Below are 25,267 nucleotides of genomic sequence, written 5' to 3' on the forward strand. Positions count from 1 at the left end.
ATTAAAAAAAAACAAAGTGTCATAAATTCAAGAATCTTGATAATAGTGCTTGCAAAAGTTGCTGTTAGAAACAGAGTATACTTTTTTATTTATTTTATTTTATCATGCAAACAATACACGCATATGTTTACGATATTTTTAAGCAGGGAAATATTTCTGCATAAAAATGTTACAATTCTCATTGTGCAGTGCAATTTTTGTAGTAAGTACGTACAATTATTTTACTAATTTAACGAAAAACACAGCAAAAAAAAAAAAAAAAAAAAAAAAAATGAGAATTTGAATTTGTAAATGTCGTAAAACGTTTTTACACGTAAGGATTTTATATAAATTATTTATATTATCAATCAAAGTATTTACTTCAAGAATGGAAATAAATTTTCAATTTTTTCCATAAAATAACTAACATAAATGAAATATCGAATCATAGAGGTTTCATAAATTTACAAAATAAAAATATAGCTTAAAAAAATAAGATTTATCTACATTCGCGCTTATGTAAGATTATACTATAGTTTATTTTTACACAAACAGTGACTGTCCATGTCTCTGATGGTCGACAAAAATGAATGTACTCCTATAAAAATTTCCTAACTAATACTTACTCCTTCTCAATTTCAACCCTAATCGATGAAACGAATCAAAAAGTACCAGTAATTAGACTCGCCGCAAAATCATAAGACAATTACATGTATGAAGATCGTCATCCATAGGTAAATATTTTCGTATCCAAAAAATATTCATCTCAAAAATAAAATTCTCGAATCGTACGGTACTCAACACGCTCTCCCTTAAACTTCCAAAAACTCCTAATCGCGGGGAAAATAGTCGAAATTTCACGACAGCCCCCAACGAAGAAAAAAAAACACAAATGGCTCGACAGTAACCTAAGCATCTACAAACGAAGTCGTCATCATTCATCCAAACTTTGAACCCAAGACAAAAAAAAGAAAGATCGAGGTCGTCGTTGGCTTCTTGCACGTCCGCTCCACCGCGACAAAACGTCGAAACCATAAACAACAACGACACCAACAACAACAACAACAACAACAACAACAACAACAGCCATTCTCGCAACTCGGCGGCAAAGCAGCGAAAAACTCGCCGTCGCCCCTTTCTCGTTCACACTCGCGTACTATGTACAAACGCTCGGCGCGCACCTTCTTCTTCCTCCCGGCGAAGCAGCGGGTCCAAAAGTCACTTCTTGCTCCCCGGCTGCTTCTTTTCCCACCGCACAACTCGGGCAGTTTGCCCCTTCCAAGCCGCCGATCGGTCCTATTGCCGATGCTGATGATGATGGTGGCTCGTAAGTAGCGCGAGCAGGATCAGCATTAGCAGCCAACAGCCTGTAACAGCGCAACACAAGCCAGCAAATTACGAGCTTGAATTTCGGCCCGGCGCGTGTGTTTGTGCTTATACGCCCGTGCTAATTATACGCGCCGCCGCGAGGGCACAAAGCGGGTATTGTGGGCTGCAGGTGCTCGTTTAGCAAAGTTGCGATGCGAGGGGTGAGGTATGCTTTGATTGGGCGGGGGAATTTATTAGATCGGCCGACGAGAGGAAAGTTTCGGCGGGATCGGCGTTTTGGAGATGAGAAACGGGGAAAAGGAGGCAATTTCGGGGCGCGTATCGAAGTACAGGCGCGATATTGCGCTAAGTGGTGCAATTCAATCGAGGGCCCGGTCCCCCTTTTTTCGTTTCCTCGGCAGTTATCCGATTGGACTAGGTTTTTACTTTGATTCCAAGTGTGCTAACGTGACGAGGGTATAACTTTTCATTCGTCTACGTGTGGATGAAAGTGACATTAATGAGAAAAAAAAACAACAAAAAAAAAAACAAAAAAACGAAAGGCCATTGTACTGCTTTCGGCGTGGAAAATTTCAATAAGACGATAAGGAGGAGGAGGAGCCTCGTATTAATATAAATTGTTTCCAAGTGTGCTTTTATCAAGGGGCCACTCGCGGGGCAACTCTGTTCGAGCGCGCAAAGCGGATTCAAGTGCACCTCCACCGCTACACAGGGGGATGAGAGTAGGAAGCTCGAGAGCGGCTCAATGCCTTTGTGTGTGTGTATATATATATACATAGGTACGCGCACACGGGCTCAAGTATCTTACGCCGCAACTGTACCCGAGATCGGGAAGAGCAGCTCGCCACTCGAGGGGTGTCGGCGAAAATGTTGTAATGGATAGAAAACGGTAATAAATCGATGTCAAAACTCATTGACTCCACGCGAGAAGCTACATTACAGTTTATGCAGATCAGAGTTGTATAAAGCCCGCCCTTCGCCCGCACCCCATTAGATCGGCCGGAAAAACCTTTCATAGCGATGGGTAAACGAAAAGCGGGGGAAAATCTCATTTCGCGTTTCCATTTATCTCCTTAGCTCTCTGTGTGTACAAGCCCGTTCGCACCCCCTTCTTTTTTCCCTTTGAGTCTCGGCTCTTTGAACCTCCGCTTTTCTTTTCACGATTCTCTTAGCCGGAGGATTACTCGCATTACGGCTCTCCTCCCCCACCCTTTGGGATTCCCGCGATCAAAAGCCACCCGGGATATATCGTGTACCCCATACCTGTCCGCGCATACCATTTTTCATGCGAATAAAATACGTACTTTTTATAAAGTGTACCATCTTTGGCGATTGAAATACAGAAAAAAATAGAGTACACCTTCATTTAGTCCTTTAATTGCCTTAGGAAAGGACGCACTTTCAAAAATAGTGCGCCTATGCATCTGGTAAAGAGCTAGAAATCCCATCACTTTGGGATAAATCCCCCGTAAGTTACAGAGTTCCGTGACCTTTGCCCGAGCGCATAGAATGCCGGCCTGAAATGAGCATAACTCTCTCCCCCAACATGACTAGCCCCGGATTCTCAACGGTCGTTAAACCCACAAGAACCCCCCGACCCATAAACTGCTCCTTCTTCTTCTCCTTCCACTTTTTCTTCTTCCCTGCTCTCGAAATCGAAACGTCCCCATAAACATCCCTCGGTCCCCTTAATGTTTCCTTGCATACGTATACATACAGTTGAGGTAACCTTTTCATTTGCGTTAAAAATTGCTAAAGGGACCGGTACTCCGATCCCACTTTTTTTTTTCACCATCGGATCGAGGGTGCATTCGAGATGTCAAGATTTTTGTTTCAGAGGAGAGAGAGTTTGGGGCGAAACTCGGGAGCTTTTGGTTATGCAAAAATGGCAATTGCAAGTATTAATTTCACACCACGATAGCACTCGTGCAATCGAATTCTTATCGGTGCTCATCAGCTTCGATCAAGAACTTTTAATTAAAAACCCGGCGAGACGTGGTGTCCTTCTCGTTGAATCGGAGGAGACGAGAACGTCTGCGCGACAATTTTCACACCCCACCCACACCTTGCGTTTCAGAGCCAACAGAATATTATATGCACGAATCCGCGAAACTGTACTTTCGGAGTCCTGTGCTTTATTTCGGAACAAAGTTTTGCGCGCGGAAACTTTTCCATTCGCTCTCAGGACCCATTCACGGCCAAACTGTGTATTCTTCTCCTTTCGAAAGTATATAGGTATTCAGTTGTAGTTACGCACTTTGCGTATGTTAATACTTTAGCCGTGCAAAATTTGGTGAAACGCGGGACCGAACGAGTAAAAGTCCACCCTCTTTTCATCCATCGTAATAAGCTCCGTTCGGACGAAAAATTTTACGTACCTCGATGGATTGAAAAAAAAAAAAAAAAAAAAAAAAAAAAAAAAAAAAAAAAAAAAATAGCTTACCCTTTTTACCCTCCGGTTAATCCATCCAAGCGAAGCATCGCCGTTAATGAATACCCAGCACTCACCCTCCATACGCGCGTGTTTTCCCGTGTACCTCTCCATTTTCACCCTCCCGTACACGCACTCGCGAAAGCAATAAGTGTTAATTGGGCTCGAAAGTCGGAAGCCAAAGCAAAACAACTGCTGCGTTCAATGCTGTTGCCAAAGAGCCAGCTCTCACGCCGAGTAGAAGAAATTAAAAGCGACGCTGGGGGTTTATGGAGCGTACGTGATTTTTGGGCGCGAGCAAGTGCTACGAATGCCTTAATTAGATCGGCGGGGCGGTAAAAGCGAACGATGACGACGACTCGGGCAAAGACCGAAGGTGTCTTGCATATCTGGAAAGAGGGTAATGGGGTGTATTTACACAGGAAAAAGGAAAGGTGAGAAACGAGCCTCGGAGTGAAGAGGTGCGAGTGGGTGTGTATCATCACTCTGCTTTTAATGACACATTGCATTATACATTGTACGGGGTGGGTCTGTTTCTCTCCCCCTGTCTCATAACTTGCCTTCCACTCGCTTCCCTTCTCTCTCTCTCGGATCTGGTCTCTTCGTTACGTATTAATGATTCTTTTTCCCTACCCCCTTCGTTAGGGCTCGAGATGGGCTCCGTCGAAGAGTCGAGCGACCCAAGGTGCGTCAGTTGTGGCAAAAATGCGGCCAACCTCATCAGGTATTCGTTACGTAATCAAGAACTTTGTTGATGATGCCACGCTTCTCTTGCGCTTTTTCTTAATTTTCCTCCGTGTTGTTTTTATGTTTTATCCATCGTTGCTTTCATCTTTGCAATTTGTGAAGGTAGGCACATGTATGTATATACACGTCCTCGAGTTTTTATCCGCGCGAATATCCAGTGTGAGGGGGGCTTAAAAGAACTTTAAATTGGCGTATCACGGCAGCTTTTTTTTTTTTTTTCACATTGGAAGCAAAAAGATATCGATCCGCGCGCTCGAAGCGCTGCAGTTTGTTAAAAATTTACGACTCTCTTCCTTTCAATGGCATGTCTGATTGAGCAGGGGTGCGGAAGAATAGGAGATGTATAAAAAAAAAAAAAAAAAAAATCAAATGGTGCAAAATAAAAGTTGTTGATGTATCGCGCACGTTAATATTATATCGACACAGTTTACCCGTTCGTTAATTACGTGCTCTTTCTCACACTGAGTTTGCTTGGTCCAACTACAATACAACTGCTTTTACGTTTGATTAACACGCGAATGTCTTTAATGAAAAGAACGTGGCTTTTTTCATTTTTTTTGTCCTCTAGGTTCCGTCAAATTTTGCCTGTTTGTGCGTCGAGCACAGCTGCGCTCGAGGAGAACAAATGTAGCTGATGGACCGGAGGAAAAAAGGTTTTGGATCGTGACCTGTAAATAATAGCGGATATTTACGAGGCAAAAAAAGTCTGTTGGTGGATACACACTATTTGCTTTGCATTTCATAGATCCACGTATTAAAAAGCAAGCAAGAGTGTTAGCTCGTAATATAGCAGTTTTTTTTAAATTTTTCTTTCTTCCCTACATCTTTTCACGTTTGAATACAGGAGGTAAAAAGATTTTGAAGTGCAGCGTAATCGTGACGCGAGGCGAAAAATAACATAAAGAATATACTCATGCTTCGCCAGAGCACCGCGCTTCCGTCCGCATAAAAGTTTCAGTCCGCTTGTTCGTTACTATACGCGATGTCTGACTATAACGCGAGCTCTACTACTTCCACTCCCCTCCCCGAGAGCGCATCTCAATGACGTACACGTAACGCGAAGTTTGCGCACAACAATTCACCTTCGCGTCCCTCTTTTCCCCCCCTCCAAACATCATTTAGAGCAGAAAATGTTTTTCGTCCCTCGCGGGAGAAAAAATAAAATAAAAAAAAAAAACACGCCCAGAAGTGACAAGCTCGGGCACGTACATCCAAAGTTGTACGCGTGCATATTAAATCCGAAAAAATCCGTCTCACGCCTGCCTGCACGAAAGTCTTGCTACTCCTACGCTCCACGTACAATTTGTCTTTTTTGTGAAAATATTTTTCACCCCCCCCCCCCCTTCCACAGAGCAATGCTTGGCACTCTTGTGGGTAATCGTGTTAGCCACGAAGTGGCATCACTCAAATTCCTCTGGACGAAATACGAATGTTATCCGTTATTTTTATAGATTAATGAAAATGACATGAAATTCATTATAAGAGTACAAACCATTCGTTATACCGTTAAAAAAAGTCACGTACCCCAAACATTGTATAATCCGCGCGAGCGTGCATTTCGGTATGATCCGCGCAAATTAATGAACTGCCGAAAGGGCGCGAAGCAAATCATCGCGAAATCTCGGCTGATTGCTTATTATACTCCAATCAATAACGACCATTAGCATTACGCTTGCACGCGCGCGAGCATGTATGTATGAAAATCATGTAACGTGTGCGAGCAAACCGGCTAACAAGCACTCAATTTACGCATGAAAGCGGCCGAGGGGGACTTGATCGTGGAAAATTAATTTGTCCGGATTCGCCATGCGAGGTTTGGTGAAGGGGGGAGGGGATTGGTGGAGAGAGATTCGTTCGATTGGCGAAAATTACGAGGCGGGAGAAAATGTTTTTGCACGGTATATCTCTCGCATCGAGATGTATATAACTTTTGGAAAAATTGTCCGTTTTATGATGTTGGAATTCATTGACAAGAGAAAAAAAAAAAAAAAAAAAATCATTCCAGCAAATTAGACTTTTATCTACTTTGACTTAGTTCAACACTTTTAGGTGTGCAGCCCGCCATCGGAAATAAAAGTTTCAAACGAGATCTGCAGTACGAGGAACATTATTTAAACTATTGCCAGGAACCACATATCTGACGCACAAGTTTTCATGTCAAACGAACAATGTTCATACGCGCGCGTGCAACAGTAATTTTCCTACAAACACCACGGGTATTATTGTCAACGCATCAATTTACATTAATTTCACAGTGACGCGTGCTTACTCTTATATTAATATAGTTAAATTAACGCATGAAGTTAATTGTACAGTAGTTACTACAAACGAAAGTATGGGCACAGTACCGACATTTGACGCGTTTGAGCATCGTGTGGTAATTAATAACCCCAGTATTATATCCAACGTTATTACCATACTCCCTTTCACGGTATTGCATTCTAATTAATAGCACAAAGTATAACAATGGCCATCATCAGTAGAGCTCACGCCTAAGCATCGGTTTGAATCCCACGTGCCATTGGATACAATACCACAAAGGGTAATATTAAATTACAGGAGTTTTCCAGTGGGGGGAGAATAAAATCTGCATCGAAATCCACAACTCACCAGACGTAGCGACGGGACCAGCTGCCCCGACGGGGGTCTTGAGGGTGTAGTTGTCCTCCTCGTTGACGAAGACGTAGCTGGCGTTGAAGCCCGTGCCGTCGAGTCGATCGTTGCTCTTGAAGGTGACGCGAAAGAACGACCGATCGGAGGCAACGTCGAACTCGGCCAGTTGGCCGCAGTGGCGCGAGTACTTGCGGTCGCGCGTCATGTAGTTCGAGAACTCGACAAAGTCGCTCGCCGTCACTGCCTCGCATCTGTAATCCGATATCAAGAGGGCCACGATGAACAAGACTAATAATACTCCTACCGCGACTGGGAGATGCGTTTGCAGGGGGAGACTCTGATTGCAGAGTCGTAACGGGGAAGGCACCGAGAGCTCGTAGGTACAGTGGCTTTGATTAATTAATTAGCTCGGAAAACACCCAAGTTGCACGTGTGTATTGTCGGGTAGGGCTCTACTGTCTCTGTTTAATTTAAAGATATTTTATACTTTGAAAAACTGGAAAATTTGTTTTTGACAATCAGTTGTGCAATGCAGATTAGCAGGTCATTTTGCTTGCTGGCCACGTCAACAGGTACCATCTTACGTGTAATGCTCAAGTGTAAAATCACATGTAATGTAAATTTGACCATATGTACTAATAGACGTACAGTCGAGTGTAGTATATAGATTTGATGAGGATTTTATGAGTATAGGTATACAAGTATAACTCACGGCAGAACTCCCTCGACGTCGAAGAAGTAGAAGTGGATGTGCACCCGTTCCTTGGCCAACCCGTTGAAGAAGTAATGGCACTCCGTGTCCCGCGGATAGTATCCCGGATAATTCGGTGAAGTGAAGGTCCCGTTCAGGGTCTCGTTGCTATTGAACACAAAGGCGCAGGGGTACGATGGCTCCTGTTTGCCTGTTGTTATCCCAAAATCTGCGAACGAGGGAAAAAAAAAAAAAACAGAGCAACGTCTGTTATTAATAGCCTCTGTTTATACGACATGGTCAATGTAAAGCGAGCCCATGGGAATCCGATACTTTCACTTGTTCTGCCCAAAAGCCATACACCGCGGTATAATTTTTTTTTTTCCGACCAACCCTCCGCGAGATAAAACGCCTCGAGTCAGCTTCAATGAGCTGGCGTAATGCGGTTCGGCGAGACGCGACCGCAGGGGCACGTATCAATATCTCGCGCGGCCGTGTCGGAAGCAGCAACGCGCGAATCACACCGTTCCTTCCACCGTGTATTAAACACATTGTGTCCACTGCTGCGCGGTACACGAACACGACCCCTTTTAGTGGCGACCCGTACACGCTTAACCGTGTCTGCAAATTTCACGGCTCGCCGCCGTGGGAAATAAGCCGTGCGCGTGTACCGCTGCCGCAGTCCGTATTGTCGCGATGATTGCGTCCCGCTGATCTGATCGATTATTCCACCGGGGGAGTACGGCGCTACGGGCTGACTGTGAGATACATGTCGATTGGGTTGTGTCTGTGCTTGCACTTGCGCGTGAAACGAGTTTTTTTTTTTTTTTTTTCATTTTATTGGTGCGTTCGGGATAGAGCGATGCGGTAGATGGATGGACTTTTGATGCCGAGCAATTATAATTTTTCTGCAAAGCCAGAGCGCGTGCGTTATCAAGAGGGAGGAAAAATGTTTTTGTTTTTGTTTTTTCCCCGCGAGCGGAATTTTTTCCAGTTTGCAAAGCCTGCAGAAAAATATAAAAGAGAGACTATTATTTCTGTAACAACGGAAACAGCAAACAGGGAGAGCGTAGAGACGAGAGCGTAAACAATTTTAAAAATAGGCTGACGCTACCCTTCCGTGCTCGAATGGGATTCTACCAGTAAATACGAAAAAAAGTGCATTTGTCGGTGGCTGCAGTGCTCACATTGCGAGACCTCGTTGTCGTAGTTGTTGTTGCTCATTTTTTATCCTTGTTTCTTATTATCTCGGCCTCCCATCCGCTCCCCCTTCGTTTTCTTACAGCAACGTACTCGTACATTTGTTTTTTTTTTCTCTCTTTCTGGGTAGTTTTGATTTTTCGCTACGTGATGAAGCATGTTTTTCAAACTAAGCGTGCAATATTTTTCATGTTTCCAAAAGTGTATATTTTTGGGTGTTTGAAACAAAGCTCCGTGTTGAACTACCGGATCGTAAAAGAAAATTTTTGAAAATCACTTGCAAGTTTTTTTTTTTTTGCCCAACGAATAAAAAGCTTTTGTATGGCACATGTGATTGGCGAAAAAATATACTGTTCCCTTCCCTCTACGAATAATATTTGTTTCCCTTCTAATTAAAAAAAAACCATGCGATCATAAAGGGGACCAAAAGGATCAAGTTTAATTGGGGCTTTTCAAAAGAAAAAAAAAAAAAAAAATATATAAATAAAATACTTCAAATGGTAAACAAACAAGCACACACGCAGAGAGACATTTTTCATACACGATCCCCTAGATCGAGGGCAGCGCGTATTTTGTTTATCCACGTTTTTATTTATCCTACTCCCAAGCCCCAAAGAGCACATAAACACGCCCATCAGGGGAAAAAAAAGAGCGCTCGAGGTGCGTGCGCGAAAACGGCGCGCTGAAAATGACAGGCGCCCAACTCTGTGGATTGAATTCCCCTCGTCTCTCTCTCTCTCTCTCTCTCTTTGTGCGAGTGTCGTGCACGCGAATTTATCGCAAAAACGAATTTCAACCGTCGATGCTTCGCAGAACTGGATAGCTGACCGCGGGCCAATCCGGCGCTCGCACCCCTACCTAAAAACTATACGGCACTCGCCTCTCTTAGTATTATTGTTTCGTCGAGTTGCGCGTCCAATTTAGTTTAGTGCACTTCACTTTTGCGGGGCAGCTTTGTTTTTTTTTTTTTTTTTTTTTTTTTTTTGCTGCTCTTTAGGTATTCTTCCTTTTTATTACGCCTGACAGTTGAGCTCGTCAAAATTAGAAGGGGTTAGGTACTTTCATTCTGACGCAGACACGCTTTTGTCATTAGGCACCATTTATTCGTCTGTTTCATTTGTAATGGGTTTTTTTTTTTTTTAAATTGTTTTGCTACCTCTGTATTTACTGCAATTGGCGGTAGGTGAATACAATTGTAAATGTTACTGTGTTGTAGCTCCTTTGGAAATAAATGCAAATGCAACCAACTGATGATTATTTTCAGAATTTCGCCACACGAATCACGAGAAAGATGAAAATGTAATTTTTCATCTCATCGATGTCTGCAGTTTTTATCATCGTATCAACTCATATCGAAGTCGACGTTTTCCGGAATCCACGAAAAGATTTAAAACCGATGTGACATTTTTTCTCCGATCTCACGAAAACGTCACGTAAACTCTTACCGAAGGGGACATTGTATGTTTATCACAAAAATGCTCATTCATTTTTAAATTGTGAGAAAAAAAAAAAGAAAAAAAGAAAAAAAAATCTGTCACTAAAAGAACGATCGTGCCAAGAGAAAAAAAAAAATTCAAGCGTCACGTATTGACATGTTATGTATACACAACGCGCACGCACTGCCCCGATGTGCATATTACAGAGCACGTCCGTTCGATCGAAAAGCATCGGACCTTTTCGATCTATGCTTCTCCGATGTCCTCTAATTGACTCGTGAAGCGGCACAAGTTGTTGTTGTTGCTGGAGTGCCCGAACATCATCGAAGCGTAAAGATGATAAGTAGAAAAAAAAATGGCACACTCACGCAAACATAGCCTTGCGCCTATTTCTCATACGGAAACTCAGGTTTTTCGATAAATAATATCTGTTGACGATAAATTGGGGTATATTTTTTGTAGCTTCACAAAAAATAATGATGAAATAACGTTACACTGGTCTCCTTTGAGTTTATCCGTAGTATCCAAAAACACCCAAATAACGTTCGGACTGTAAGTACCTCTACGTGTATCAAAGCCAAAAAGTTAGGATGACTCAGCCTCGTATTCCACCTATCGTACATTCGTATACGTACAAGCTAAACGCGTACTTTTGCGAAAATCTCTCTTATCGCGTGGGTGGTCAAACTAACTTTCAGCAGTGCAGAAGCCGATATAATTGAGCTCTATGGAGGGTCCGGAAAATTGAAAAAAAAAAAAAAAAAAAAAAAAAAAAACCAAGTCCAATGGGAGTGAAGGGAGAATATAGGGAGTAGGGCCTTTGCAACCGAGCTGGGACTTTGCAGCTGTAGCTGAGGCAGTCGTGTGTGGCTAGCTTTTCTTTTCTCTCCCTGGAATTCGCGAAATTGATAAAGTTTTTCGCGGTCGAGCTCTGCAGCGCCATGGGCTCCACGGGGATGAGAGCTGGTGTGTGTCTTGGGGCTTGCAAGGTGGTAATTTATGTTGTCTCTGGGCTCGCGGGGGAAGTGAGGGTTGTGACTCCTGTATGTAATGGTCTTGAGCTGAAGGATGACGAAAGAGTTGGTGTCACGGTGCAGTGTGTTTTATGTTGAGAAGAGGTGAGATGGATGGGTGTTTGGTGGAGTTGCAAAACTTTGTTTCATTGTATAGGTGTATATTATACGGGTTTTTGCCTACAATTTTTGTAGTATTTTGGATTTTTATTCAATCAATTCGTGTGAAATCAATGAAAAAAATTAAAATAATAATAACAATAACCAAAAATTAAGCAATTTACGTGGCGTTGGCCAATTTTTATTTGTCGTCAGTTTTTATTTACTATTCAAACTTGAAATCATAATCTTAATGGATTGGTTTGGTTTTAAAACGCAACATTCGTAAAAAGGTTTGGAAAATATTTAAAAAAAAAACAAAGAATAATTTTTGTAGCATTGAAAAGCTTTTAGTTATGGTCAGTTTTTAATTACTAATTGAATTTAAATCTAGAATTGCAATTTTTTTTATTTTTAAAAACGCAATTTTGATCAAAAGTTCTTAATACTTTTACAAGTTGAAAAAAAAAAAAAAAAAAAAAAAAAAAAATCACAAAATCAAAGCCGTTCTATGTACAACGTTTTTATACAGCTTCATGAAAATGAAAATGCATAATCATGCTGCAATTTCACCTTGATTAAAAAACTTGTTTAAAATAACCGGAAAGTATATTGATTTTGTTATTAAAATAGCATTGTATGAGTATGAAAAATGTATAAAAAGTATGTGAAATGGTGCGTTTATAGATGAATGTGCATATAAATTTTAACGAAAATACTCGTTTTAATTTGATTTAATTTTATTGTATGGAAAGAAAAAAAAATGAAATTCTCCTCCCTCCCCACACACACACACTTCATTTCGCCATGACAGCCGGTACAGTTGAAACAATTAAAACTTTGATAAGTACTGCCAGAGCGAAACTTTCTAGCCAAAGCTTAATAGAACGTCTTCCAAACTTGCCGTATCCCAATGATTCGGCTCTATACGTGTATATCGCGAGAAGAGGGAGAGATAACAATTAAGACAGTATCAGGGTTGGCTAATAAACCCAGAGAGATTTCATAAATTTAAGTACAACCAGCACCACTGGGCATGATACAATTTTATATATAAGTTATCGGAAGCGCTGAAAAATGCAAATGCGCCCATACATATATGTACACGAATAAGCTCGTATTTTATATACTATATGTGTGTATAAGAAGTCGCACAGTGCATACTCGGCTAGAACTTTGGTAACCCCCACGAGTTACCATCATATATACACCGAGACACGGGGCTTTCGAGTTTCCGTGAACCGAGTAACTTTTCGGCGATCGCTAGATGCAAATCTCACGGTCTAAACCTTGGATTCTAGTCATTATATTGTACCACGAGGTAAAGCTTTCTGACTCGTTATATTGTTTTCCGAGACTGATATTCTTGTCTTTTGGCAATACATGGGCAGTTCCTTACTTACACTGTAACCGGAGAAATCTGCTGACGATGCGCCCGCAGGTGCTTTTTGCGCTAACGTTACAAGCCAAACAGCCGCACCGAGTAGTACCAACATCCACCGTAGATTTATCCAAAAGTTACGTTCCAATTTTGTATTGTATTATACGGAAACTGTGTCGCCTAAATTGAGCTAATAAGTATAGTGCACGAGGTAAACGAATAACCCATCGGGTACACGTGCTCCCAAATCGATTTATAATTCAGAGCAGTGTCAGAAACGCGTCACGAGAAAAGGTTGCATCAACGAGAAGCCACTTGGGGGAGTACCGTGTGATTTTCAGCCTACCAACTCTACATCCAACGAGACAAGACGCGCCTGCACGTTACATCCCCTACACACCAATGTGCCCCAGCGAGGCGCATATTTTCCCTTACCCCCGCTCTATTTCCTGTATTTTATGCATGCAGCGCGCAAATACCCGGAGTCTTAGTTTTAGCTTCTCTGCTGCTGTAAGCCGAGTGTAAATCCATTGGAAATTCTCGAGGTCCTACTCGCGAGGGAGGCGCAGTATGGGTGTACACGCGTTCCAGTTGAGTCGATACACGTGCGCCGGAGCAGCAGAAGTGGGTACACAACGCGAGACGAGATAAATATTTGAGAGGGCGGGAGGGACGGAGATGAGGAGAATCACTTGCCTCGTCCCTTATTGGATACGAGGCGGCAGTTTGTCCTACTTTGCCCTATACCTATTCAGACGGTGTCGCGCAATTACATTGTCGAACTGAAATATCTCTCCCACGAGAGTTGAAGGAAGTTTCGTTGAACGAGTGTAAAGTGTTTTTTTTTTTTTTTGTGTCCCATTAAAGTTTTTACTCGATTATAACTACCGAACGAGTTGGAATGACCCAAGTTATCAAAGGTTAAAAATAATATTGGATTTTCGTTAGTGCTGTGTCCAACAAGGAGTTGGTACCCATATATCGGCGTATTAGCCGCGAAAGAAGAAAAAACTCTTGCTTCGTACTTACTCTCCGTGAAGGAGTACGTGGCCTTGAAGCCTCGGACGTGGCGCGAGGACGTTATGCCTTGGAACTCGAGGAGTAGCCGGGGTCCGTTGCTCATGAGCGGCCTCGGCGGTGATTCGCCGCAAAACGAGTCGATCTTCTCCATTTTGCTCTCTATCGACACGTAAGCCACCAGCGCGTCCGTCGACTCGCATCTGTGGAATGAAATCAGTTTAGAAACGTCCTCTGATTCTCTTATTTTTTCTATTTTTTGTGAAATTACATTTTTTTTTTTTTTTTTTTTTTTCAATTTTTATTAAACGACGAAATATTTGTGCTTTCTGTGTAAGAAAAGAAAAAACAAAACTCACTCTTTCGTGACGTCGGGCGAGCGATGGATGTCAAAGTCCTGGAAGACGATCTGTATCCTCTCCTTGCCCCGGCCCTGGAATTCGTACCTGCACCTCGTCCTCGGTGGATACGAGCTTGGATAACCGGGTGACGTGACAAGGCCCGCCTTGGTTGTGTCGCTGTGGAAGACCACGTCGCACGATGACGCTGGAAAAAAAAGGGATTTTTGCTTCCGTCAGTAAGGAACGTTTTCCACCTTCTATCGACAGCCGTAGCGGCTGAAAGGCAACGGGAGAAATGGATTTTTTTCGGGCGAAAACCTCGTCGCATAATGGTTATCAATTTTTCGGATGTCGTGCGTGACGATGACACGCGCGTTATGATCATAATGCCCCGAAACGTTTACCTGTCGGCTCGTTGTGGCTGTTCACGCACTCCACGACGGAGTTTGCATATATTTAGGAACAGTCAAATTAAATTTGTCATTTGCTACTTTGTATAAAAGACAAAAAGAGATACCGAGCTCGTCTTCCGATAACTGACCAACCGATCGAATCTCTTTGAAGGTGAGTCAACGGAACAACTGCTTGCTGGGAAATAACTAAAAAACAACCCACTAAACTGCACTCTATACTATTGTTCAACCTCCCTCGTGGGACAGCACCAAAAAGTATCTCCGCCCCTCGGCCAGGATGACCAAAGACAACACTTTTTACGTTCTTTCAACTGCAGCCGAGAGCGTGTGTGCCCTAACGCCAAGCAATCAAACGCACCTTCACGGTCTCACGACTCAGAAACTGTTCGTGCTTTACAAACGCCCGGGAGCGTGAAGCACCGAGGCTTTCTGTGTTTGCACGTGTTTTCACCCCTAGCAAGCTTTGAGCTTGTTATTTTGTTTTTATTCGGTTTGGATTCAAGGTGAGGGAGAGGTGGAGGGTACGGTTCGACTTATGCGCCCGTGCACGTAATCTCTCGCTCTTCATTCGGAGACAGGGAGCTCCGATTCAATTACGAGTTAGCAGTGATCCACTGGTATCTCGTTAGTGGCAAAGTTAAATTATACGCGTGAGAGTGATTTAGATTTAATTATGAGTTTTGCCGCGACTGAGATGAGGAAAGAGGCTACTTTTACGGTTATTCGATTATCAGGTATTTATGGTTGGGTTTACGGGGGAATGCCCCCTGACGTGCTGATGGGACGTCTGACAGTGATCGTTCGACCGAGTGATGTATATGTATTCTCTAGGGCACAACACCGGTTAACCTTCCCGGTACAAATGATGGTTTAGTCAATTATTACCAAGTCAGTGGTTTACAGCTTTTTTCGTGCTGTACAAATTTTTATCTAGTTCATTGTGCGTCTTCGATGAGATACCTTACAAATAACCCCGAAATAATGACTGCCAATGGTAACAGTCAACGATTGGTCAGACGTTTGATACTGCTCTGATAGAAATCGGGAGAGATAACTTGTAAGTCAATTCATTGTGCAACTCCATTATACTTACACCCTTGTATAACTATTACGAAATCACCCATGAGTAATGGCTATCAGTAGAAACAGTCAGCGTTATGTCAGACGCTTCTTCTCTCCCTTTCTCTGATAAAGATCTCAAGGGACAATACATGAGACAGCTGATAGCGTATTTTCATTGAGATATCTGACAAAATAACCATCAAGATAAAGTATATCAGTAGAAATGGTCAACGCTTGGTCAGACATGTCTTATTGCTCTGATGGGGATGGTGAGAAGTACCAACTTTTTCACTCGTTGAATTGACTTGGGTAATTTTGCGACAAAAAAGAGAACACTTGGCCAATGTTTACAGCTATAGCTGTAAGCTATGCCTATATCCTCGGTACTTATGCAGGCCCGTAAAAAATTCGGACATAACTCATATCTCTTACTCCAGAAGGAAAAAAAATTCGTGCGCAGTGCGCATAAGCAGACATCGGCTTGTCAGTACTAGATGGGCGGGAAAGAGAGAAAAAAACAGCTAAGCTCCTCAACACGTCCTGTTAAATCCGTGATATGACGACGATATTAGAGTCCGACAGGCATTATCGGTCTGTCACTCCTATCCGAGCGTCGATTTATGGCGGCGGTCATGTGCTACAATGAAATTTTTTAGTTTCTTCTTGTTTGACGTCGACGTGGAATGCCGAGCTGATACTCGTATGGATTTTTCGTCCAGTGGTAGAGGGGAGGGTCTCAAAGAGCTTGCAATCTTCGACAGAGAAAAGGATGAGCGCGCGGCGCGTGGCTGTCGTTTGTCCGCGTCGCTGCTATCGAATTCCCCGGTGGAGCGTAGAGGGTGGAAATTTCGTTTAATTTCGTCTTCTTATTTATCCAATCCTGTCTGGTATTGGCGCAGAGGCAACAAACGTGTAGGTACTTATTTTCACCGAGTGTATCGGAATTTCCGCTTCGCGGTGCGCATACGGGAAAAGTTGTACCTAGAGACGATATTATTGTTTCCGTGTGGGAATGTTTGGGCTATTTTATTCAACGGTAGAGGGATGTAGTACAGAAGCAGGGAGAATTATTGTTTGTTAGCTTTTGATACGTTCTCTGTAAAATTTACCTGGAATAATGATGATTGGCCAATTTGTCAGCAAAAATGTTTGGTGGAATAATTGTAACGCGATTAATTATTTAATGTTTTTGTCATTTATTTAATACTGTTGGTCATCACTTGATGAAGATACCTATCAGATTAAATTAATTAACGACTTTTTATTTTTTATTTTGTTTTAGTCGTTAATTTGCACTTCATGTTGGATGTAATTTATTAAAATATATCAAAGACTGTTTACATTGTGATCACAAGTCAGTTGTGATTTGTTACGAGTAACAGATAATCATCCATTTTTTGTCATGATTCAAATAGCGAAAGAAGTAATTTTTGAGAAGTAGTTTGAGTCATATATGTGTTTATAATATTTTTTAAAAGTAGTAATACCCCTGAATAGATCCACAGAAATTTATTACATTCAAAAATGACTAGAAGGTAGGTAATTGAACTTCTGAATCGTACAATTACCAAATATTTAGTGGATTGGAGTTTTCAAGAGGCTGCACACTTTGTAGCCATACTCGAGATTTTCATACGATTTTCAAAATACAACAAATTCCCATTTATCATGCAAGTCGACAGCAATCAGTTATTATTAGAAAAAACATATATCAATCAATTAGGATGGTTTTTCAATGATATAAACGAGATAACGAGCCCGACAAATGGATCTACTCGAAACACCCAAATTTGCATTCATAAGAGTTTGTCGGAGCGGTAAATTTTCCGAAAGTCCAAAGGCATGGCCTTCACATATAGACCCACTGAGCTTTGTTACAGACTCTCGTGAAAATGATAGGGGGTAAGAAAAAGGAGAATCGCCACGAGCGATAAATGAGCTTTGCGGAGAGTTTCTGGGTCATTCGGAGTGGCTGAGAAAAGGACCACTCAATGCCCAGATCCATTATCGAATCCATTTTCGATGAAGGTGGAGGGAGGGGACGGAAGATGAGGTGAAATTTTGGTCTGCCTCGGTCTTCTTTTGCGGGTGACCTTTAACGACAAAGGAAATCGTTTTTGATTTTCATGATAATGATGGAGGACTCTTCGTTTTGTTCAATGGGATGTTCGCGCTGCTCCTATACCCTCATTTCGATGGAATTTCCCGGGTTAATCTAGTGAAATGAATACGTGACGTTTCTTTGATGACATTTTTAACCTACTAAGCTGATGAGTTTGTGAAAAATGAGAAAGTTTTTTTTTTATGTGACACCTGACCGACACCCACATTTATCAACAAACCCACATTTTATAACGTCAATATCTTACTCTTATGGTTAAAAAACCGATTATTTTTGATAATATTAAACGCTTACAACTTTTTCTCGGAACACACTTGCGTGAATCGTCGTGGAATTATTTCGGGAATTATTCAGTGTAATTATCCGCCTTTGAAAAATTTTTCCGCACGTAAATCCCAATGTTGTAGAAATTTGAATTTACGTAAACATTCGATGATATATAATGCACATGCAATAAAATAACCTTGTGCTCGTATAGAGTCTACAAAGTGGGATCAGATTGTTATGCCTATTTGAATAATCGTCTCCTACCAGATTGTCATGTCAAAGTTTTTCATCGATGATACACGGTACATAAATACCAACCCAGCAATTCAACAGCAAAATCGAGACGATCGATAGACGAACAGAATCTGATTCGAGCACGCAAAAGGTCAACAGTCGTAGAGCGAAGCAAAAGCTCGAGTTTCAAGCACCAAAGTGCAGGTGCAGTTTCCCCGAAACGTATAGAGTGATAGTGCATCGAGCGTTTTTGCACGAGCGGGCGTGCTCTGGCGCTTTAGTCACGAGCTGATGAGCCGGAAGGAGGCGCTGGACACGCGGATAATTCAATTTTAGCGGCAAAACAGCAGCAGCAGCGAGGCTGAGTAGGATCGAGGACCGAGTCGCCAAATTAATTGGAATCTCCACTTGTTGTCACGGGAGAATAAACCAGCGAGCTACTGCAGCGCGTTTGACGCTTCATTGCGCCCAGGAATAATTATATTATCACCCGCGCGTGCAGCGTAATTTACACACATAATTGTGTAGGCCGTTTGTGCACGTTACTGCGTGCTAGGTGAGCTTTAAAAAAGCGCAGGCGCGCAGTGTGATTAAACTCGCGTTGCTATATGTTACTCTTGTTACTGCGTTGTTTTAAATTTAATCAAGTTGTGGCGAGGGCTGGACATCAAAGTGTGAATGGAGCCAACAAATTGACACTCATGCGAGCTATCCTAGTAGCCAACATCCTTCATGCTTTAGTATGAAATTCTGATGATTATTGTACCTTTTATCGGCGAATTTTCATCACATAGCAGTTTTAAGTACCAACGGCAAATTTTATTTGAAACGAAAAAATACTTACAAAGCATCGTTTCGTAGAAAAGTTCGAAAAGTAAATTTTATACATAAGTATAAACTTGTGGGTAGCCGAACACCAAAAGTTGTAAGCCCTTTGCCCCTTAAATGGATGCAAATTCAAATTTAAATTCAAAATACTTTTATTCTGCGTCCTTTTTCATTTTTTTTTATCCAGCAACCGATCGCGTATCAATTATAATACACCCAAACAACCAATGGCGAGAAAAAGCTGTAGCATGAAAAAAAAAGAAAAAAAAAAATCAATGCCGATACTTTGCTGCCGGGACCGTTGAATCAAATTATTTTTCGATACTTTGACGTTGATACCCGTGTCACCAGCCCCGGGGCTGACATCACTCCACCACCTTTTCCCGTTATATCTGTATACAAATTCTCTACAAACAAATTTCAATCTGCGGGCTCTGCTCCCTCCCCCACAATTGTGTTTTCTTTATTAAATTTCTCGGCTGGCTCGAGAGAGAGAGAGAGAGACACGCAGATGGAATTATTGCCACAGCGGAGACGAAAAAAGAAGAAAAGAAGCACCACGGAGATCGCGAGCGAAACCGGTAGTCGAAGGGCCAGAATACAGCCAATGATTTGCTCGAGCCGATGATTCATCGGTCTCCGTTTCGCGAATCGATGACTTCACAGAGACTGGTCCCGTTCGCACTTTGGGTGCAAGCTACTTTGCTTCGGTGCTGACTTTTCTTGCCCTTCCTTTTTGGCTCTCTCCATTAGCTAATGATCCGGAATGCGAGGGAGGGTGCGCGAAATTAAAAAGCCATCCACCGCCGAGGAGCTAATCACATTCCAGTGGGGGCTAATGTAGAGAGGAGCGTAATTTCGGCACACGCGCAGCGGATGACGAGCTAAGTAGGTAGGTGCGCGTGGAAGAAGAAAGCTCCGTCTTTTTTTTTTTTTATACCACGCTGTCGTTGCCGATGTGTATGCACTCATACGAGTGGCTCTCGAGGGAAAATTTATTATTTCTGGGGCTGAGAGTTATATATATTCTACTTCTCTTTCGAGTTAATTAGAGTTCGTAGATTTTGTATGCGTGTTTTGCTGTGAAAATCCTTTTAAAATACATTCTCCCTGGCAGAAAGCTCACTGTAGAGGATACGAAGATTCTTGTTACTTTTCGTGTCTGATAGTATATGTTTTGCGTGGATTACAAAATTTACTTGGGGAGTTGTTGGAAAAATACTGTGACTTGATGGTGTTGAAATAGTTACGTGTAGTGTGTATACTTACACATGTATATTTCAGATTTTAGACGAAAGATAAAAACAAAATTGCCAGAACAGCAACACGAAAATGATCGTTGGAATGTAATTCAAATATTGGTTGTTAATCAAAACCGGAGGTAGGAGCATTTGGGGTGATTCTCAGTTAATTTACCAAGCACATTCGTAACGGCATTATGTTACGCGAAATTAATAGCAGGTACACCCATAAAAAATTAATTTGGTATACGTTTCGCAATGGAAGGAACCATACGATAACATATTCACATTATAGAAAATGTGCGTGTGGCCTGCAAAGCAAACATAGATAGCAATGGACCGAAGAAACTTGCTTATCACCAGTGGTGGAGTTATAGGAGGATTAATACCTCATTCCACAAAAAACGCGTCACCTTTTTTCATGTTCTCTTTTGCCCAGAGGCAGAGCAAAGAGGAAATACTGCAGCCTCGCCGAATTTCGATAAGACGGGCCGCCGTACCGTAGCAGCTGCTAAGAGACGAAGGAAAAAGAACACTATAGGCGGAGAGCAAAGGAGGCAAAAGTGAGCAGCACAAGGTAGCAAAAAGGCGAGCGCATTTGCGTGTTTGAGTGTGAGTGCGAGTAAGCTGGTGGCTCTTGTATCTTATACCAAAGGGCCGAAGAAGATAGGAAGCGAAGGAGTGGGAGAGACCGAGAAGGGAAGATAAAAAACCGTGGGCCAAGGGACGAAGCCGAGCCGCATTGCAGCTCTACGCTGCCTGCGTGTAGTATGTGTGTTTCTGTGCACCCCCCCTTCCTCTCACCTCTTTCTTTGCCATCGATCAGAAAATCGACGAGTGCTGCATATCTGTGTGCGCGGTGTGGGGTGAAAACGATGGCGACTCCTTGTTTTTTTTTTTTGTTTTTTTTTTGTTTTTTTTTGTTTTTCGGTGTCATGTTGCCTTTGGGTGTGGTATATACGCGCGTTGCGGGCATTCGGAGGGAAGAATTCTTTTAAAGTGGACAAGGGTAGGGTGGCTGAAAAGGAGCCTGCAACCGGTTAGATAACGGAGTGAAAAGCCTTTTTATTTATACTGTACGTGCATGTGGTACTGCAACCGCAGGAAAAAGATATCAGAGTACCACTTCGTGGGGCTGGATCTTTTGTGTATATGTAAGGAATATTTCGACGGAAAGGTGATTTGGGTTATTTTCTTGTATTCATGAAGTAATTTTTGTTTTTTCAAGTTTCATCGAGTATTAGAAAAATATATTTTGGTGTTTATCGGTAAAAAAAAATGTCCTTACATGGTAAACTCACATTTTACTGTAATTTTTTGTTACGTCCAACAAAGGAACGCTGCATACTTGTAGGGTAGATATATTTTTTTTTAAAGTTACGTTAAAAATCAAGACAGTCCGAAAACAGTATTGCTATCGGTAAATAAAATAAAGAAAGATAAAAAGGAATGTGAAAAATGCAAAACAGCGATAAAATGGAGCCGCAAGAAAAATCACTCCGCGAACAAATGGATAATGCCTAGGGAGATCAAAAATCATACCCCGAAGTACCGAGATGGCGTGATTTATCGCAAATTACCGGACGATCGCGCGCGCGTCTCTCCATCTCTCCGCGTTGTACGGGATATTCGCCCACGGAGTTTCAGTGGATCGATACTTGGATTTACGATGTTTTCCAATCGCCGCAGACTCTACTACGACGCCAGCGATTTTGCCTCACTGGAATTTTCTTCGAGGCGTACGGGAGAAAAGGCGCCGCTGGAATTTATGGTTTCTCGTCCCTGGGTTTGCTCCACGCAAAGAATGTCTGGTTTCCCGAGCTGACGAACTTTGAGGAAAATAAATATTAAAATATCTCCTCCCTGCAATGCGAGAAACACTACGGATATTTTTACAATTGATTCATGAGAGCCGTCGTGCGACGCTTATTAATCAACAGCCAGTGAAGCGTGTAGTAGATAATAATTTCACATTTATCGCTGAACACTATCTCTCAACAATTTTCGTTCCGCCTCGTTACCATACGCTCGTTATATAAATTGACTGTACTTTCAAAATGGTACCAGCTGGATCGTTAGAGACGGCGAAATTTTACCTTTACGGGCCGTACGTGTACGTACGTGCATTTATGCACCATTTTGGCCCATCTTATTGCTCTTACGGCGAATCTTCCATCTCGTCGACTTTCATTACATCTGTTTCGTGCGAAAGGGCTCGTTTCAAGCTGTCCCCCTTTCCATTATCATAGAACATCCTTAAAGTTTTTACTTTTGTTGCTTTGAATGATTTAACGAATGTGAAAAAAAGTAAAAAGCCTCCTTTCTACGGAAACCTTGCCACAGTTGTATCGCAATTTTCGACCTACTCGCCAAACATCCGGGCGATTCACAATGGGCTTAACACCGCGTTGGAGTCAATAATTTCGCTCGGCTCCATTGTGATTGTCAATTAATTTTTGACCCTGCCAATTGATACCGCGCGCTGTCACGTGATACTCCGGCGTTGCCTCCCCCATCCCCCTGTTTCTGTGTATCAATGAGCTCAACAATGCAAACTGTGATCTCAGCGAGTTTGTATGACGTACGTATGCGGAACGGCCGGAATTTCTCGTTGATTGCGAAATAAATCGATGGGCACTTAATCACGGTGATTTTGAACGGTGGCATTTTTTTCATCCTTGTTGCTGTTCGAGAGGGTGGCAGATCCGCGCTTTGATCGACGGGTTTGTGCTTTGTGTGCTGCCTACGGTGAATAAAAATAACAATTCAGATTTTTTGTACTTTAAAAAAAAAAATTCAAACCATTTAGCGTGGGTGATCGAGCCAAGCCATATAAATACTGAAATCGTACATTTTCATCAAAGTTTTTCAGTATCCCTGAGAGGAAGAATAAAACCGGATATCGACAGTGCGGTCGAACGGTGGAGCGGCCGAAGTTCCACCACTCCTTTTGTTTTCAGCAGCTCTTGTAATCGCACAATAGTCCGAAGCCCTGTTTCGTACACTTTGGGCTCTCAAGTTTCTCCGATTACGCCATTCTTCCACAAAGACGCTTCCGCCCGGGTATCGATAGTCGATTTTTGCAAATCGAGGCCCTCCGTAATCGCTTTGGTCTTAATTATTCCGACGTTTAACTTGTGTGCTTTACTTTTTACCCCTCGTTCGTCCTCTCTCGTTGTTTTGTTATACTCGTGAGAGCTATGAAAACTTGAGGGAACCTTACGCTGGATTTATTTAAGTCATGTACGAGTCTAAGGGAAAAAGGTACGTATACGGACTGGTGGGAATTTTTTTTTGCATCTCTCGTGGAGATCGATACTCGAGAGCTTAGCTGATATTTTTCTCATCTCGTTGAGTATATAATATATCGTTTAAGCGTGTATAATGTCATGTTTACGGATTCGCTTGATGCGTGCAGAGAGATTGGGAGTGAATATGTGTATGGCAATCAGTTCAGTAGTATAAACTGCGTTTGGTCAGACAATCAAGGATTTTTAATTTCATGATATTCACTTCAATTTCCATGCATTTGGCAAACATATTTGTGTTTTTGTTAGTTTATTTGTTCCCTTACTTTTGATAACAATAAAAATTGATAATTAAATTGATTCAGTTGTGTCAACTGAGTTTCATCAGGCATTTGAAAATTTCACATTTTATGTATTTTGATTCTCATACATTAAACATTTTAGTTTGTTTATTTAGTTGATAACTTCTTCGGGATTAATTTTATATCACAAATGATTTGTTTATAGATTTATTGATGTTATCAATTTTATACATTAAAAACAAAAGTATATCGATGATGCAATGAATTCAGTAGTATAAACTACGTTTTGTCAGACACACGAGAATTTTCATTTTCATTCGAATAAAAAATAAGGTTTGCGCAATAATTCATTCAGATTTAGGATTTTTTTCTTTTGTCAATTTAAACACAATTACTCGCAGAAATGAAAGCCCCTTCCAATAACTTATCGCGGCGAATAAAGCTTATTTCAGAACGGAAAATCGATCGTCGAGTAGTAGTAATCGCATCGTGGCGCTGAGATTTCGATTAAAACTTTTGTTTCAATCTCTATACTATTTTTCCTTACTTTTCTGCAAAAATTGTTTTCGACGTAATAATCACCACCACAAATTAAAAAGAAATTAAAATCACAATCCCGCCGAATGAGTGTAATCATAAAATTCACGTGAAAAAAAAAAGCGAAAAAAAACTCAGTCGAGCCGTAATGATCCATCGAACTTCGAAACGTCGAAGCCCTAATCCAATGAGCCCCACACCAATTTTCGAGGTAAGAACTGCTGATATCGAATTTCCATCGTGGAAACACATTCAATTAACAGGATCATGGAAAAAAAAGAGAAAAAAAAAAAAAAAAAATTCGAGCAAGTGCGACAATCGTCAGCCGAGGTGAGAGCAATTACACCGAGGTTCCGTAATAATTTTACGATCATTATACATTTTAATTGGCGTCACTCGATCCACCCGTACTTTTAATTTTCTGGATTATTATTTCATTTGTTATCCTCCTGTTTGTCTAAATATTAAAAAATATATATACGAGGTCACGCGTCACGGTAGAGAGCCATGGGAACTCGAAGAGTCTCGATGTCGGTATAGCTGTATGCCCAATCGAAGCATATAATAACGAACCCTTTTTCCGATTATCATCGGCAAATGAAGAAAAAAAATTCTCATTTTCTTTGGACAAGCCACCAATGACAAGATGATTCCAAAAACGTATCGCCTTCAAAGCACACCCGATTCGACATCATGCAACGGAACTTCAAAGCTTTGATAACCCAATGATATAGCA

At 41.8% G+C, this 25,267-nt stretch overlaps 1 protein-coding gene across 1 annotated transcript in view; it reads right to left on the bottom strand.

Annotated features, from left to right (window-relative positions):
* Nucleotides 1-487: 487 nt before the first annotated feature.
* The window catches only part of Sol1 (CUB domain-containing protein Sol1), a 52,293-nt gene continuing 27,513 nt past the window's right edge, over nt 488-25,267 (bottom strand). Inside the window, exons 2-6 of the mRNA XM_014360291.2 lie at nt 14,296-14,482; nt 13,949-14,139; nt 7,812-8,019; nt 7,097-7,350; nt 488-1,346 (exon numbers count right to left, since the gene is read on the bottom strand). Coding sequence (XP_014215777.2) covers nt 1,276-1,346; nt 7,097-7,350; nt 7,812-8,019; nt 13,949-14,139; nt 14,296-14,482 — 911 coding nt within the window. The 3' untranslated portion in view covers nt 488-1,275. The remainder of the gene's footprint in view (nt 1,347-7,096; nt 7,351-7,811; nt 8,020-13,948; nt 14,140-14,295; nt 14,483-25,267) is intronic.

This window comes from Copidosoma floridanum, unplaced genomic scaffold (genome assembly GCF_036245765.1).
Source record: "Copidosoma floridanum isolate Cflo_tuat_1 unplaced genomic scaffold, Cflo_Japanese_pri ptg000029l, whole genome shotgun sequence".
Lineage (NCBI taxonomy): Eukaryota > Metazoa > Arthropoda > Insecta > Hymenoptera > Encyrtidae > Copidosoma > Copidosoma floridanum.